Source organism: Macrobrachium rosenbergii, chromosome 26 (assembly GCF_040412425.1).
Source record: "Macrobrachium rosenbergii isolate ZJJX-2024 chromosome 26, ASM4041242v1, whole genome shotgun sequence".
Classification (NCBI taxonomy): domain Eukaryota; kingdom Metazoa; phylum Arthropoda; class Malacostraca; order Decapoda; family Palaemonidae; genus Macrobrachium; species Macrobrachium rosenbergii.
The window spans coordinates 3,409,525-3,427,401 of record NC_089766.1 but is presented as its reverse complement, the minus strand read 5'-3'; the positions used below and the strand labels follow the sequence as shown (position 1 = coordinate 3,427,401).

The 17,877-nt window shown below is 37.0% G+C and overlaps 1 protein-coding gene and 1 long non-coding RNA gene across 3 annotated transcripts; one reads left to right on the top strand and one right to left on the bottom strand.

Moving 5' to 3' along the window:
* Positions 1–671: 671 nt before the first annotated feature.
* LOC136852923 (organic cation transporter protein-like) lies at positions 672–10,134 on the top strand. Of its 2 annotated transcripts, none has more exons than XM_067127895.1 (13): positions 672–885; positions 1,778–1,881; positions 3,094–3,214; positions 3,440–3,548; positions 3,761–3,864; positions 4,260–4,414; positions 4,808–4,976; positions 5,337–5,484; positions 6,557–6,642; positions 7,338–7,597; positions 8,044–8,228; positions 8,374–8,525; positions 9,938–10,134. In XM_067127895.1, the coding sequence occupies exons 2-13, from the start codon at positions 1,800–1,802 to the stop codon at positions 9,996–9,998; spliced, it is 1,632 nt and encodes a 543-aa protein (XP_066983996.1). In that variant the 5' UTR covers positions 672–885; positions 1,778–1,799; the 3' UTR covers positions 9,999–10,134. The 2 variants fall into 2 exon arrangements, with proteins under 2 accessions (XP_066983996.1, XP_066983997.1); XM_067127896.1 differs by having other exon boundaries at positions 687–885; positions 1,790–1,881.
* Positions 10,135–12,319: 2,185 nt separating this feature from the next.
* Positions 12,320–17,483, bottom strand: LOC136852924 (uncharacterized). Its single transcript, XR_010857271.1, has 2 exons — positions 16,628–17,483; positions 12,320–13,540 (listed from the first exon to the last, which is right to left on the bottom strand). It is a non-coding gene; the product is annotated as an uncharacterized lncRNA (long non-coding RNA).
* Between the last annotated feature and the right edge of the window lie 394 nt (positions 17,484–17,877).

Here is a 17,877-nt window from a genome sequence, read left to right as displayed (position 1 = left end):
AAAATCCCTACTCTTAGTTCACTTAATACCATTAATAAAAACAAGTTAGAGGATGCAGCTGGCCCTGGCAATTATCGCCCGATTGCAAGTACTACAATTGCGTCAAAGATACTTCTGTCCGTTCTTCTAGTGAGACTTCTCCCCTTCTACACACTACTGACAACCAGCTGCAATAAAGGATATTATTATTATTATTATTATTATTATTATTATTATTATTATTATTTCTCGGTGGAGTGCGTTCCAGTATTGTTCTTAGAGCAAATAGTTAATTTTTTTCTCCCACCCAAAAACCCAGTTTCCTCCTGTGGTTTCCCATACATGTTATAAGGTAATAGTTAGAAAAAAAAAAACGAAAATTAATAGTTATTCCTCCACCGATGGTGTAACAAATTTGCTGCACACGATAAGCATTGGGAAAATATAGGCTTCCCGATACAGTACAGTACCATTATTCTTTCTAAAAACTCTTCTTCCTCAGTTCCTCGCTAAAGAAAATTTTGATGTTGATTTGGTAGTTCGATAAATAACTACGCATCTGATGTCAAGAACGGCCAAGTTCTTTTCCAGGCATTTTTTCACGCACAGAAATAGATTGCTGCAACGTGTCGTTTGACGTCCTTGTTTTTCCATTATTTTTTTTTTTTCAGGGTTGTATGTCATGATGCACTGACAATGTCATTGTCAAGTATCCGTGGGTCTGAATCAGAGTCCAACATGTTTGTGAGAGGAGAAAAGATAGTGGAAGAAGATGTTTGTTTGTTGAGATTAAACTGGCCATTTGCCAGCTAAGGGTCTTGCCCATAGAGCAACCAGTGAGAAAATATCTTGGTACTGCATGTATCGTAGACAGTACTTAAGTTATATAACTGGCATATAAATCAAGTAGGTAACTCGGATACAAAGCTGTGCCTATGAATTTGCTTGTATACGTCTTGGAAGTAAACACAATCATATATCCGTCAACCAAACAAGCGTGCAGTTCTGAAATAAACCGATATATTCACAACAGTTAGCCTAACCACAACATTATTTTTCACAATGGATGAAAGTGATCATGCATAACGTTAAACCTTGATTGGTGGGTGCTGAGGTTAGTCCAGCGCAGTACTCATTCTTGACTTTCGAGGTTAGAACATTTGTGTTCAGTTTGGGGAACTAGCTTCACAAGTAACATACTTTAATTTCTGTGTCTGAGTAAAATTTGTGCAATTCTTTGTACAAGAGGAGAGTTAAAGTCTTTTGCATAGGTTTACAATCCAGTTCAGCTGCAGCTTAAACATTAAATACCAATCACGCTTCTCAGTTTATCATTCTTAACTTGACTACACTTAAAGTGAAACTTTTTTAAGAGATAACATATTGTATGTACATCAGAGATTTTTCTATGGTTTTGGAAATATTGGTAGATAACGTAGTTTGTATTATTTTGTCATTTTCATTAAGAAACTCTTGAAAATATTAGCAATTAAGATGTATCTGTAAATTTTACAGAATTCTAAGGCACTCTTGTTTTATATTTTGCAAAGTAATCTTAAGCTGATTTGTTTCCAAGCCTATAAAATTATTATATGGGCACATTCAATGTCAAGGTGTCTGAGGAATTATCATTAATTTCCAGCCAAGTGAAAACAATGGCTTTAATGTGAATGAATTAGCTTTACATTAAATGTTAATATAGTTTCACCAATATCAATCTTGAAGTGTGAATTCTAATAATATGTGACCTGGATTTTTTAAAATAAGTTTTTATATACTGTAGCTATAGGGTGCTCAGATTTTTTTTCAGGAAGATTAGAATGGAGGATCACATTGACAAGTTACTGGCTCAACTGGGCACTGGATGGTGGCAGATTCTTCACTTTCTTACACTCAGTTTTGGTGAGTGATGCAATTTTGCCCAGTTACAGGTCAGTATTTGGTAGTCCAGTTAAGTCCTCAAGGAGTCACCCCGGGTGTGCCAGCGCTCCCATGGTGACTAGACCAGTATCAAAGAAATATTTTTCTGGCCTGGTCTTGTAGCCGGGTATTGTGTCGTAATGAAAACTCCATGACACGTGATAGAGTATAATGGAATCAAAGATATGAGGGCATTTTCCCTTATCTTCTGCGATGTTGTTGTATTGTATTAAGCCAACTCTTGTGTTGGCACGGAACTGAACCCAGTTTTTCCAACGTCAAAACTGCAAGAAGTGACTATTGCGCATGCGCGTCTGCCATCTTGTTTACGACCGGGCAGGCAAAAAGACCAGCTCCATTACTCTCTGCTGGTCAGTGTAGGATTATCCCTTGCCGAACGCTGACACACCAGGCCGGGGTGACTCCTTGAGGACGAGACAGCGACTACGCTATCAAAAAGACAAATCCTAACCAAACCAAGTTAGAGCATCATATCCTACTTTGCATAAATGCAGTGCACTGCTAATCTCCAGTTTGGGAGAGTAAAAATTATCCTTTTATATATATTTTTGTCAGTCCTTTATGAGATCAGTCTTTGTTTGGTCAAGCCTTCATTATTTCACTTCTTGAACATGAATTGTGCCAGACTGATGACCAGCTCTTATGACACAGTCTCTGAGAGAAATTTATGTAAAAAATGTGAAAAAAATAATCTTCGCAAATGTAGTATGAAAACTGATATGCTAAGTAATGAACTAGTACGGTACATGACTAAGTAAGTATCTAAGAGATGATTACAGTAAATATATAAAAAGTTTTGCACGTGTGATAAAAGTAAAACAGGTAATGCATGCAATATTTGAGGACATCCTGAGCCAGATTTGCAGTGATTGGTTTGAAACCTCAACTGCTAGTGAGGAACTAGTCTGCATTTCCATTTGTTGGTACAGTAGTGTAATGCCAACTTCTTTCTGTTCAGTTAGAGAGGGTATAGACATCCGACAGTGCAAAATAACTGTGCAGTTAAAATTGCATATACAAGGGTCTCTCTGCCTCATCCAACCAAAAAAAGTTTTTTCAACTACTGTATAACTTGGAAAGAGATTGTTATGATTGAATACTGAAGTGCATTTTATTTGTGCAATTATAGAGCCATTAAATATTACCATACCTACTAGATTTCATATTTGACAGCTTCTGGCATAATAGTCCCACATTCGTTGGCTGGAGTGTACGTGGCTCCTAGACTAAAATACGAGTGTCGTCTGCCACCTGACACTGAGGAAAGGAGTTATTTCATTGATAATAGTAGTATGTAAGTAAAGTAACGAATTTCTTTTATTTAAATGTTGCACATATCATTTGACATATGAGTCTTATATATGAATTACAGAGAGTGCCCTGATCACTCCTGTTCTTTCCCAGTATTTTCCTTTAACAGTCCAGCAGTTGCTGTCTTTTGAAGGGAGGTTCTTTCATAATTTGAGCTGTCAGTTTTGGGGATTTTAATATCATTTATGCGAACTTGTAAATCTTACAGACCCTCTTGCAACTACTTCGTCCTGTACGAGGATGGAACCCAAAACGAGGCACCTTGCACGGAGTGGGACTTCGACAATTCAACATTTACAAACACTGTTACCTCAGAGGTCAGTGAGAGGTGTAGTTACAAATCTCCTTAAGGATACTGAAGTGGGGGTGGGAGCCGAGTCATGAATTTGATGTAAATATTTCTGTAGAAGTCGTAACACCTTGTTGGAGTGTTCGTGCATACGTTCACGTACTGCAGCGAGGAAAGATGACTTATATTTACTTCTTTAGGACATGAACTGCATTATGGGTCTCTGTTTTTCTCCTGTAGTTTGGGTTGACGTGCCAAAGGGACTACCTTCGAGCAACTTACCAGAGCATGTACATGATTGGCGTTTTGGTGGGGTCCCCAATAAATGGAATCCTTGCCGACAGGTATGCTTTTTTTTTTCTTACACAGCAGCTTGATTAATACTGTACTGCAGAATGGTATTCAATCTTCATCCATTCAGCATTTAAATCTGTCAGTTTTCATTGCTCTCTATGATATGGAAATTTGAATTTTCTCTTGAAGTTTGTTTCTATGTATATATACTCTTGTTTTTATTCTTTTGATGTCGAGTTAAAACTTTGCAATCTGTTGAGCTTTTGTTTAAAATTTTAAATTTACTGTACAGTGCTTCAGTATTCAGGCTGCATTTCATTTCCAGTACAGTATAGCCTACTTATATTTCCTGTAAGTGTGTGTATGTGTGTTTGGACATTTTTTTTACTGATGTACTGTAGAGTAATTTGCTAACATATAATTGTCATTTAATTCTTTTGCACAGATATGGGCGGAAGACGATGTTTACCGGAAGCTCCGTGCTTTATGCCATTTTAGCCATGGTTTCGTGCTGGCTTCCCAACATTCCTTCGCTGCTAGCATTTCGCTTTCTCTTGGGGACACTGCACACGTCAGTTCTCAAGACTGGATACATCTTAGGCAAGTGTCCCCTGTACTGGGTACCATCTTGAGTGTGCTTTTTGTGGCACACTGTAGAAAGTACAGTACAAAATTTCTTCTGTAGTTGTCCAACATCTTTAAGTTTATCTTCCTCAAATGTGTGGTCTCATTATACCAATGAATAATAATTATAATAAAGGTCGGGTACAAAGCTTGTCAGGGCTGTATTTGAAAATGTAAATGTTAGTGACCCTGCAGGCAAATGCCATGTACTATATTCTTTCAAGGGCATCAGTCATACAGTGTAGACAAAAGAGGAAATATACCAAGTATAAACTAGCAAATATCTTGGTTAATTCCTTATGTAATAAGAAAATAAATAAAGTAAAACTTTCCTGATTGCATACTTGAAATTTTACTTATTATTTTCAGCCATGGAAATTGCAAGCCCTAAAATAAGATCTATCGTTGGAATCACCCTGTTTGCGCCGTGGGGTTTGGGAACCATTGCCTGGGGAGGACTGGCTTACCTGATGAGGAGTTGGCGTTACTTGCTCACAGTAGGATCCTTGCCTTGCTTGGTCTTGCTGCCTCCACTTCTGTATGTGTTTGACTTAGTATACTTTTGGAGCATTAGGTGTGCTAAGTCTATCCTGCACAATCTTGTATCTTTCTCCTGAATCAGTGGTTCCTGCAATTCTGCAAGGAATTAACTTTTTGTCAGTGAAATTTAAGAACTATAGAGTTATTGTTCCACCTTAATCCCCTGAAATATAGAAAACTTGAGTTATGTAGTAGGTTTCTGCTGAAATTTTCATTGATATGTACAGTATACCTATAGTCACATCACATCCTAGCTTGATTTTTGCATGCATTGGTAATATAAAACTGGTAGGCTTCTCAGTACTAGTAGTACTAAGTCCAAAATTATGGCTGTCTTCATTTTTCTGCCTCATCCTAGGTTTCTTGATGAATCACCCCGCTGGTTACTTGTGAAAGGAAGGCACGCCCATGCATTTGGGGTTTTAAAAAAGGCTGCTAGATGGAACAAGGTCACTCTGCCCATCGACTTCAATGTCCTGAAACTTGATGAGCGAAATGTAGAGCAGGTAACTATTTGACCGTAGTATCCATAAACACTTACTTTCATAGCTATTTTCTAGCTAAAAATGTTTCTCGTAGTTGAGCTTTGTTGCTGTGAAAGAAAATGATGAGTCATATTAATTTCTTGAAAACATAAATGGATGGAAATAGTCACCCTTGCCTCGCTTAACTTGAATCTTCCAGTGGGAGGTTAAACAGATCTCTTTCCGTGTGTGACGTTTTGCAGATATTATTAAAAGTCGTTACTTTCATCCTTTTGCTTTCAACTCGTGTACTTTATCTCTTCCCATCTACCAGTCCAACTTTGCCCAATTCTGATCTTCCATTCGTTTGAAAACAAATCCTTCTGACCATCTTAATAATAGTCAAGAAATGTAACTTGAATGTCTGGTTAAACTGACTTAAAATAATAATAATAATAATAATAATAATAATAATAATAATAATAATAATAATAATAATAATAATACTGTAATTTCTTAACATTCAAAGTTACCTTGTAAGTGATGGTCTATTGCCTTTTCCAAATATAGACCCTCTTTCTCTCAGTTACTGATCTCCCTGTTCACATTTCCTCTACCCTTGTGCTAGCTGAGGGGTTCTGGTTTGACTTTCAGTTGGCTTTCATGTTTAGGAAAGAAATCTCCATAATACTGATGCCTTGGGATGCAAAGGGCCTCTGTTAAATCCTACTACTGCACTCACGCCTTCCCTATGCTTTTTGTTCTACAAAAGCATCCGTTCACCCCCAGCTATCTGTCTTATAGCTTCATATCCACGTAGGTCTGGGTCTTCCATCCCTTCAGGCACTCAGAGGAACCCAGCTGATATTATTTTGTATTGTTCATTCTGGGGTGTTGCAAAAAACTGACATGTAAGTTTGGTGTCACTTATTCAGGAGGTGCTTTCAGCCAGTTTTGAAACCACTAAACGATAATGGCATCTCTCCTATGACATAATTCATGCTGGGTTACCAGTTGTTTTGGGTATGTTCTCTGGCTTTTAATTACCTTGTATGGTTTTGTTACTTTAAGGAAAAAACATTCATGTTATTATAAGGCAATGCTTCATTTGCAGGTACCCAAAACCAGAGACCAGGCTACAGATTTTGATTGGAAGACTATTGTAAAAAATTGTGCAAAAGGAATACTGATCTTGTTAAGGTAATCATCAGCTTATTTTTGTTGTGTCTATACATATCTCTATTTTGCTTAGGATATAATGCAAAATTTTTCAGTCAGAGAGAAGAGAAAGAAAAGTGGTCTGCTTTTATATTTTGTCAATTCATATTAATTTACAAGCTTGAATATACAAGACTCCCTCATCCTAATATAAGTAAAGATTAATGTGATTATAAACTTCATGTATATGCACTCTATGTATTGGCAATGTGTTTAAACGGGTAGTTTTGCTTAAAAGCAAATGGGTGTTACAGGCTAATACACATAAACAAAGCCACTCCAACATCTTCTAAAAACATAACAGACACTTCACACATCTTGTCTGTCGACCTAACCGCGCAATGACTCCTCGCTGCTGGGAGAAAGGGGCGCTGGTGACTGGTACAATACATGTACATATGCTACGGGGGTCTAAGCGATGACAGGCAGGGCAGCCGATCGAGACTACAAAGTCTAACCCAAAGCCAAATCAAAGTCCTTCAAAAGAAGGCATCGTGCTTACCCCATACAAACAGGAAAAAAGCACGTTAAAAGAAGAACAACAACTACAGAAGTAAAAATTCTTGTAGTAATGTAGCTCGTTATAACCACAGTCTTTGAATCTCACTCCTCAAAGCACAGTGACCTTTGGAGACATTTTTGACGTATAATTACTGTTGTCCCTTATTCTTTCACAGAACACCTCGCCTACGCCTCGCCACCCTAGTGATGGTTCTGGACTACTTCGTCTTAGGGATGGTCTTCTTTGGTATCTCGCTTAGCGGAGGGAACCTCAACTTCGATATTTTTTCGTATGTGGCTCTAATGGGCCTTGCAGAAGTTCCGTGCTTTACGGTCTTGTATCCCATTGTGTCCCACTTTGGCAGAAGATTACCAATAGCAATATGTTATACCGTTACAGGTGTTGTGCTGCTGATGCAGCCGTTTCTACCGTCAGGTAGGAAATTGTTTGCTTTTCTTGGTTAATTTACTTTCAATATGTTGCTCCTTGACGTTTGCATTAATCTTTTGTATATATTTTCCCCTTTCAAGCCTATTCTTCATAAATTACATTGAAATACATTGAAAATATTATTAATATACTACTTAACATCTCTTCATTCACATGACTTTTGCTGGTTAGTGTGCCTTACACAGCACATCTTAGGCTGTGCAGTAATGAAGGTTCTTTGAAGAGACTTTAGACACAGCTGCAATGATTTTTGCATCTGATCTATTCAAATCTCTTCCACACAGCCATCCAACTTTCATTCCATATTTAGGAACAAACCCTTTCAGGCAAACCATATGAAAAATTAGATGTGAGATTATTAGTCAACAATAGTCATGTTTAAGTTATTGATTTTCTAAAATTTCACTCAGCAAATGAACATTTTGTTGCAGGTAACCAGCAGCTGGTTATGTTTTTAGTACTGACTGGTAAGATGGCCATCAGTGCGGCATTCCAGGGATGCAACCTCTATGCTTCAGAATTGTTTCCAACAGAAGTTCGCACCAGCGGTGTTGGTACCTCCTTCATGCTCTCCAGAGTTGGCTCAGCCATTGCACCCTTCATTACAGATTACCTGGTAATACTACGGAGAAGATTGTTGGTCATTTTCTTACTCTGTCACTTGCAAAAATAATTAACTGATATTTTTCTTAGAATACTTAAATGATTACTTGGGTAACCATGAAGTTCACAATTATAATACAGCAATGCATTCTTTATAGGGAGTGACATACCCTTGGGCACCTTCAGTTGTTTTTGGCTTGGCATCAGCCTCCGCCGGACTTGCAACTTTAAGGCTTTGGGAAACTCGGTGGATTTCACTGCCTGACACAATCCCTCAGCTGGAGAGCACCAATTTCTTGCATTTGAAAAAGTAAGTCCTTTGTTAATGGCGCTGTGCTAGCTTAATAGTTGTTTTCATATGAAGTTCAGGCCATTTAATCACCATTGCCTTCTATTTCTGCTCAAACCACCTTTTAATTGGTTGTTGATAAGAAAGTACAGCTACCTCACCTGAGAGCACCCCTTCTTGCTCCTCAGTACCTTCAGGAAGCTTCTGCCCAAGTTTGCGATGCAGTCACGATCCTGTCATTTGTAAACAGGCGTAAAGGTCCTCACATTCAGCCGAACATTGAGAAACAACATGTTTGTTGTTTGGAAGTAATTTATCGTTTTGAATGTGAGAAAGGCAATAAGTTATTTTATAACAGTTATTTTCCTGATAGCTTTTATGCAATCTTGATGAATTTAACATTCAATCCTGACACAAATGTTCAGTTAACTTATTAGAACTGTTCCCAGTGTCTACAAATAATGGATGACCCACTGAGAAATCATTTCTTTATGGTTAGGTTAGGTTGGGAGGGGGCTGGTTTCTGGACACCCTTCCATCATGTAGGACCCACCATCCTGAATTAGGAAGGATACTTTACTGTGTATCCATTTCATTGGTTTTTTTTATTCTTCTCCATACAAAAACCCTACTTTTAGTTAACAAGGCACATGCAATGGCAATGAATATCATCAAGTTAAATAAAAAACTAACTAAAATAATTTCTTATAGATGGTCACAGGACCTTATTTGCCACTGATTAGCATTCATTGGTGGTCAATGGAATATATACTTTAAGATTTAGGACAGAAGTCAAGCACTGGGACCTATAAGGTCATTCAGTGCTGAAAAGAAAATTGAGAATAAGGAGACTGTAGAGGTATTACAAGAGGAAAACCTCGCAGTTGCATTATGAAACAATTGTTAGGAGAGGGTGGAAAGTAAGATAGAAGAAAGTGAATACCCCCCCTCAAAAGGGGTCAGGGTCCAAGTACTGAACAGACCCAATGGTGCTAAATTCTCTGATCAGTAGACCAGTGTTAAAGTAAATGTGTTACAGCCTGGCGTGACTGAGTTCCAATGCTACCTAATTTAAATGATCAGAAGAGCAAGTAATAGGGAGTTGGCTGAGTACAGACAGTGGACCCACTTTTTTGGAACCCTGCATGGGTACCTGGATACACCCTGCACAGTTAAAAACTACTTTGCAGTTGATGACTATTTTGTGGTGGCCGGTCTGTATAAAAACTTGTTTTTCTGTCAGAACATAGTGCAGTGCTTCATTTTGTATTTGTTACTGTTCATCTTTACTGTATTGAACAACAACTGTACATACACATATGTCGTTACATTGTTTATTTTGTTGGATACTGTACGGATAGAATGAGTGCATCTTGTAAAATTGGGTGTTACATTTACCACAATTAATTCTTTTCTCTTACACACACTTGCAGGAACTCCAACAAGATCGCAGATGACCAAACATACACAGCTGAGTCCAAGGTATTACCTTGATGGTTTTACCAAAGAGTAATACCAATAAATCTGATACAACCAATAAATCTAATACAGACACCATAAGTTACTGCATAATGACAGTATCCTAATTGTTGTTTAACTTTTAGAATAGTACTTAATGTTTTTAGATTTATTGTTTTCATTTTACTTATCCTCATGCATCCAGTTTGTAGTACAGAAGCTAATTATTCCAAAGGAAGTTTGGAGCGTTACTTAATCCAAGGTTTTTCTTCAAAACTGGAGTTTAGCAATTCAGTTATCATTACTGTTTATACAACCACAAGAAATGTTATTCAAAATTAGGCCACTCAGAGACACAGCTGTCTCTCTTAGTCACAGTTAAATTTCTCCGCTCTAAACAATACAGAGCCGTAGTGGGAACTGCTAGATTTTTCCTACTCGACTGTGGTCACCTCAAGTAATGCCACGTCACACATTTCATCAAGAAGACGTATAGTGTTCCACTGAAGACTGAGTCCACCAGTGTTAGGGGTTTTTTGTCATCTTTCAAATAATACAGTACTATAGTTTGAAATAGTTTCTCAGCTTCTCTTGTGGTCCCCTTTCTTGGTTAAAAATGTTTGAGTACTGTGCATCAGTAACAAAAATCTGGTCTTGCAAACAAGACCTTGGAAGAAATGAAGCAAATACTAAATACAAACGAGGTTCTTGAACAGTGAATAAAAATTTAGGCCAAAGGCAGCCCTGAGTCCCTGTGAGATTATTCAGCGCTGAAAATAATGTTGAATCAATTGTTAGGAGAGGGTGGAAAGTAAGCTGAACAAAGACAATGTAAATATAAGTAGAGTAAAAGGAATGAAAGAGGTTGCAGCTAGGGATCGAAGGGACACTGCAGAGGACCTAAAGTAATGCCTACAGTGCTTCACACGCCACTATTCCCACCCCCTAATGGGGAGGCTCCTTAAATGTTGGTATATGATTTAAAATGTTTGCAGTCTTTTCAGACTTAAATGTGTTCCTTCATATCTTACTTGTACTTCTGCCTGTTGAAAGAGAAAACAAATCGGGTCCCTATTTTCCTCAGTTCTTGAGGTATTCTATTAATACACTACCAAGTGATATGAAACTCTACGATGAAATTAGTTGGCAAAAGTGACCGAAGAGGGACAAACAAGCAGGTAAAAATTTATACTTGCACCACATATTATCAAGCCTAATATGGAGGGCAAATTGCCAGTTGTAACAGCCTAAACTATGGAGAGCTCCATAGAAATTTTGGAACCCACCAATGTCACAATACAGCTGGAGCGGACTGTGCAAATTCCTGAGATAAATCGACTTGACATATGTCTTTGTGGCTAGAGTAAAAGGATTATTACAAAAATTCTGGAACATGCATCAAAAGAAAAAAGAATTCTGGTTGTAAAATCTCTTCAGGACTTCCTCAGCACCATGACTAGTGCACCGAAAGAAAATAAAGGAGGCTGGTTGCTAAGGCTTTGATTAATGAGGTTCAAAGGATTACGCTTATTGCAGTGCCTCTTGATGCACTCGAGCGAGGTCTTTTGCCAAATGATTCCAATGTTTGTAGCTCAGTGGTAAAATCCTGTTCCAGATCTCTCCTCTAATGCTGACTGGCATCCAGCACCAAAAGTCTTATCACTTGTTAAGACTGAAAAAACTCAATTCATAACAATGTTTGATATCTCATATACAAAAACAAAAGCAATAAAGCAATATACTGTAGATATGAGATCATCGTGAAAACTCAGAAGATTACTTTTACAGTGAAAGACTGGGGAAAATTAACACTCCAATAAACGGTTCACCTACTCTGACCTTCATGACTGCTGGACACCCAATTGTCAGTTCTTGCACACGGGAATATAGTAGTATTTTGCTGCATCACTGACAAAAGACATAAGAAAGATTTGTATTATTGCAGAAACACTTCTATCTGTATTCACAACATATTCAAAGTATAATTATCATACTGCATGACTTGATTTCTGAACTTGTTTTCAAAACAATTTAGTGCAAAAATTAGAGAAAAATGACTTCCTCAAGTATGAGTCGAGAGAGAGAAAAGACAGAGAAAGGAATGCACAAGTTTGGAGCAAATTATAAAAAGTATATTCTAACTAGGTTTAGCGAGCCTCAAACACCACACTTCAGACGTTATTAAATGTCTATCTTTTTTAACTTTGCCTTGCCTTAATTTTAACTTCTCATTTCAAAAAACTCCTAAGAAGACTTGAAAAAGTGTTGAGTTGCGACTCTGCATCTATGTATATAATCTTTTTTAATTACTGTATACAGTAATAATATGCCAATGTAGGTAAATGAATCCAAAATGCTTCTTTGGCATACATTTATTCCTAATAACAAAACTAAGCCTGTAATCCTATACTAAGTTCCTGCCTGCATTCATCTCCTCTCAACATAAATTGTAGATTAAATATCTTCACTTTCCACTTTAATATATATTGTTTCTGGCTTCAGGTCATTCTCCTGTAGATCAGGGGATTCAATTTCTTCTTTAATGGCAAATTTACTTGGCAAACTTTCAGAGTGTTTATTCTCCGATTCGGCACGAGATCTCTTACAGGACTTCGACGTCATGTGGTTATTGAGACAGCCCCTCAGAGAAAACTCCTTTCCACATTCCTTACACTTGAATGATGTGTGAATAGCCAGGTGGCTTTTCAGCTCGTCTTGATGAGGGAACTTCTCTCCACATTCGGCGCAATCGTACGATACCCGTTTGGTGTGTGTTGCTATGTGGCTATCGTAAAGATCCTGCCTCCTGAATATCCTTCCGCAATCTAAACACGTGAATTTCAAGTAGGATTTTAAGTGCTCTTCCAGACCTGACTTGGAATTAAACTTCTTCCCACATTCAGGACAATGATAAGGTTCGGTTCCCCTGTGAATTCTCATGTGAGTCTTAAGGTTTCCCTTCTGCGTGAATCCCTTTCCACACTCCTCGCAAAAAAACGCCTTCTCCTGCGTGTGCACTGCCATGTGCCTACGGAGGTTTGTTTTGCGGCTAAATTTCATCCCACACTTCACACAACTGTACGGCTTTTCTCCTGTGTGTATTCTGACGTGGACTACGAGATCATTTTTATCGTGGAACCCCTTTCCACAACTGGGACAAACAAATGGCTTTTCTCCAGTATGAATTTTCATGTGACGAACATAACAGTACTTCCTGTTAAACTCTTTCCCACATTCCACGCAAGTGAAAACCTCATCGTGAGTGCTCATATGAAAATCATACATAAATTGAGTGCTACACTCTTTCCCACATAAAGCACAAATATGCATTTTGTCTAGTAAGTTATAAAGGTTTTCTAAAGTTAAAAGCAGTACTATATTATCCCAATTACTGTATATTACAAAAGAATGAATTAGGCCAACATGGCCCAATTAATACTGATAGTCACAATACATATTTTCTTATTTACCTAAAGAACTAGCACCATACAAGTTATGTACTTGGCTACAGGAAAGTCCCTTCTTCACAGCATGTAACAACGACCACTTGAAGTTCACACGCTGGTCCACCACTTTGTCTGGAAATACAGAACAATTCTAAGAATAAACATCCCAAGGAACATTTATGCTATGCTGTCCAATATGCAGATCAAGTTGGGAGCAGGAGTAGTTTCTATTTGATATTTATCTACTGTTTTTATTTGAAAAGTAAAAGCAAAGTATAAACTTTCATTAAACTGAAATCTTAAAAACTTCTTCAAAAGTACTGAGAAACTGTAATTCAATGTTAACTACAGTACATAATCAGCCAGAGATATTTTAGCCAACAAGTACAGTTGGGAGTCTCAGGGTACCAATTTACATAATGAACCTGATACAGTAATACAAACATGCTGTGTCAATTCCTTACTTTAGTCTTTATTTTAGTATTCAAAGGGCCAACTATCAAATTTTCTAGGATAACAAACATTCTCTTCCAAGGGGCTGCCACTGTGGTAGGGTATAAACCCAACATTCACACTCAGAAACTTTACTCTTAATTAATGCATTAGTAGGGGAGGGAAGAATAACTTAGACATGAGGCAATTCTTTATAAATACGAAGCATAAAATGGGAGAGGTGTGACATAAAGCAATAATTTTATCTAAGAAACATGAAATGCTGAAAAAATACTACAGTATTCTTGTATAAGGCACAAATCACTGCCTTACTTGGGCTGAATATCCACGTAGCAATCCACTTGAGGATGCTGAATTTCTTTAGTGTAAAGGTTGAGAGTTAATTCAATAGGGATGTCTTTGATAATATGGCAAGGAGGTTGACCCATACAGGGCCAGTGAGAACACATCAATCTGCTCAAGGATGTACGACTGTTCGGAGCTCAGGCCAAGAGTTGACTACAATACTTCACCATCAGCAAAAAGAAGTCTCACCTCACCTCACCCCAGTGTCTGTTATCATTCAGAGGAGCTAACACTTCCAGCCCCAAAATGCCCACAAAGACTGTGTTACCCACAAACTCTGAGAATCCTCTGTTCTCCTCATACTATCATCAGGGCTGATAGCTTTCAGTGATGAAAGCAAGCAGCTGAGCACTCCTAATCTTAGCTTTCACTGATGAAGACAAACAGCGTAGCACTCTTAACCTAACTTTTGTGAAGGTTTATGTTTTGTTCAATATTCTTCGTTACGATGTGCGACCCTATTTTGTCTTTTTCTTTTTATGTAAAAACAGTTTGCTATATAATATTCATGTGAACATATCAAAAACATAAGACGAACCAATATGACAGAGACTTACAAAAGAAAAAAAATCTCAAAAAAGTTGATTTTAACAACCTTATGCCTACAAAAGCTTTTTTAAAAGTACCTGTACAATTAAATCATCATTCCATGATAAAAAACAAACTGCCTAGGCCTCCAAAGGGAACGAGTCTCCTTTGCAGAATTACACGTATTACAGCTTTTACCATGCTCCTAAAAGTAGCTTAGCCTAGGGTCAAGTTTAAATCAAGAATTAGTCTCAACACGCTAATTTAAAAGAAATAATCAACTATTATCTCAACAATGACTGACAATTTAGCAAAAACCATTCTGCAGAAAAATAAAATTCCAACATAGACTTTTACGATGGTTTTCTTGTATAAACAAACTGCTGCATATTATATATATATATATATATATATATATATATATATATATATATATATATATATATATATATATATATATATATATATATATATATATATATATATATATATATATATATATATATATATATATATATATATATATATATATATATATATATATATATGTATGTATGTATGTATGTATATATATATATATATATATATATATATATATATATATATATATATATATATATATATATATATATATATATATATATATATATATATATATATATATATATATATATATATATATATATATGTATATATATATATATATATATATATATATATATATATATATTATATATATATATATATATATATATATATATATATATATATATATATATATAACTTTGAATTTTATTCAACTTCCTATGGATTTTGGATGAAAATAGAAAAAAATCTACATGCAAAGAAAGAGGCATAAATGTGCTAAAATTAGATTTCTGAGTTCCTTACCCGACATGACGTACCCTAATCTTATGAGTTCGGGTCGTTTCGGCCATAAGAACGTTTACGTGCAAAATGGGCGCCGTGTTTAGTACCAGCCCCTTGGGGATGTATGTAAAACATAAAATAATGACGGTAAATACCACAAACATAACGGTAAATAACACAAATGTTGTTTTGGGTGTTACAGCCTAAACGACCAGGACAGAATCGCTTACCCTAACCATCTTTTAGGTAAGGGCTTTGCCCCTGAAACCATGATTTTAAACATTCGCCTTGGGAAACAGGTTAATCAAGGCTTAATGAACAAAGTAACAAGTAGGCCTAGCCTACTGCCGTTGTTAAGATACCTGAAATAGCCTACTCTAGCCTTACCTAACCTAATTTAGTAAATCAACCTACGGGCATCTTAGGCTATGGGCGTGTGTATATTTTTAAATCCTGACCTCTTAAAATGTTCCGTTCACCTTACCTATCGCATTTTATTACTCAAGAGCAAATAAATTACTTGAATTTATACAATATTCTTCCCAAATAAGGCTTAGGACTTATAAAATACCTAAAATAAGTCCGTTTTTACGTCCTGACTTCTCCAGTGTCCTGGTGACCTTTATTTATGACCGATAACGTGTTCCACGGCACATAAAGGACTTGAATTTATGAAATATTCTTCCTAAATATGGCTTAGGGCTTTTAAAATACGTAAAATAAGTCCGCTTTTAAGTCCTGACCTCCCCACAATATCTTGTTGCCTTTTTCTATCACATAGCCTACGGCCTAGCCTATTCAAAGGCACATAAAAGTCTTAAATTTATAATATTCCTCCTAAATAAGGCCAAGGACTTTTAAAATAAGTCCGCTCCTAAGTCCTGACCTCCCCTGTGTCCTGCTAACCTTTCCCATAGTAGACTGGCCTATCACACGGTACGTAAAAGACAGCATATATTATAAAATACTCTTCAAAAACAAGGCCTAGGGCTTACAAAACACACAAAATACGCCAAAACTCACATTCCAGAACCGATCCGCCCAAGAAAATGAATAACTCCTTCTGCGTAGGCCTAAGGCTCCTCCTTCGAGAGATCAGCTGCTGCTGCTGCAGTACTTCGGCATCGGGGCGTCCTCCTGAGGGAGGCCAAACTTCCCTTTATTTCGGCTTCGACGTCCTTCTGCGACGTTCAGGACGTTCGAGAAGAACGTCAGAAAGACGTCAGGTAACGAGAAGGGCGAAGGGCACACGAAAGGAAGCTGCTCTGCTGCTACGGCAGGAGTGCCTCTTGCTTTTGGGGGGCCCGACTTTGGCACTATGCCAGCACCGGGCCTTGCACAGTGAAGGGGAGGGTATCGGGAGACATTTTTATCTTATTTCATCTAAACCTTCAAATATTCGGGTGTTTTATTTAAAACATTACGATCCCAATGTCCATTCCTCGCTTTTTTTTAATATTTCTTTTGACGTATCTCTCTCTCTCTCTTCTCTTCTTTTCCATTCAGATTGCCCAGGGGTCACTTCGTGCCGTCTCATATTAATAAGCCTTTTTCGGTTATTAGTGTAATTTACCGACATTGATTCAAGTGTATTTTATCTACATCTTTTGACATGTCATATAAACGAAGATGAAATATCTTTTTCACGTTCCATCTCTAATTCCCTAATTTATCCTTATATTATCTCTTCTGTATTACGTCACTGACGACAATTTCGTCTCTTCTGCTTCTCCGTTATTCCTTTTTTGCAATGCTTGCAAGAAGCTTCTAATTAGTATAAAAGATTAATTATATTTTTCGCGTAATCCCGTTCCATTTTTGTTGGTGTTGCTCCCTCCTCGGGGTTACTGTGTTCAACCACTTTCCTTACTTGGAATACGCTGCGACCTTTCACTGATGAGCTGGTTTTTGTCGCCTTGTTTATGATATTTAACCCCTCTCTCTCCCTCCTTCATCTCTTTTTTTCTTTATTTCTACATTCTTCAACTTTATTCCGACGTAACGTACAGTTTTTAATGGCCTTACAGGCTTAAAACCCTTCACAATAAAGCTGCATAGACATTTAGTCTACCTATTTAATTAATTTCATTCGGTTAATTACACCTATCAGTCTATACTTCTCAAATATACGTTGTAATACCACTTTAAAATGGTATTCTTAGTATTTGGAAATAATGTTTACCATAATTTACAAATACAGAGCACAGGTTCCTAAATAATTTGGTTTGCAGACACAGAGTCTCTCTTAGCTCTTTCAAGAAGATCCAATGATG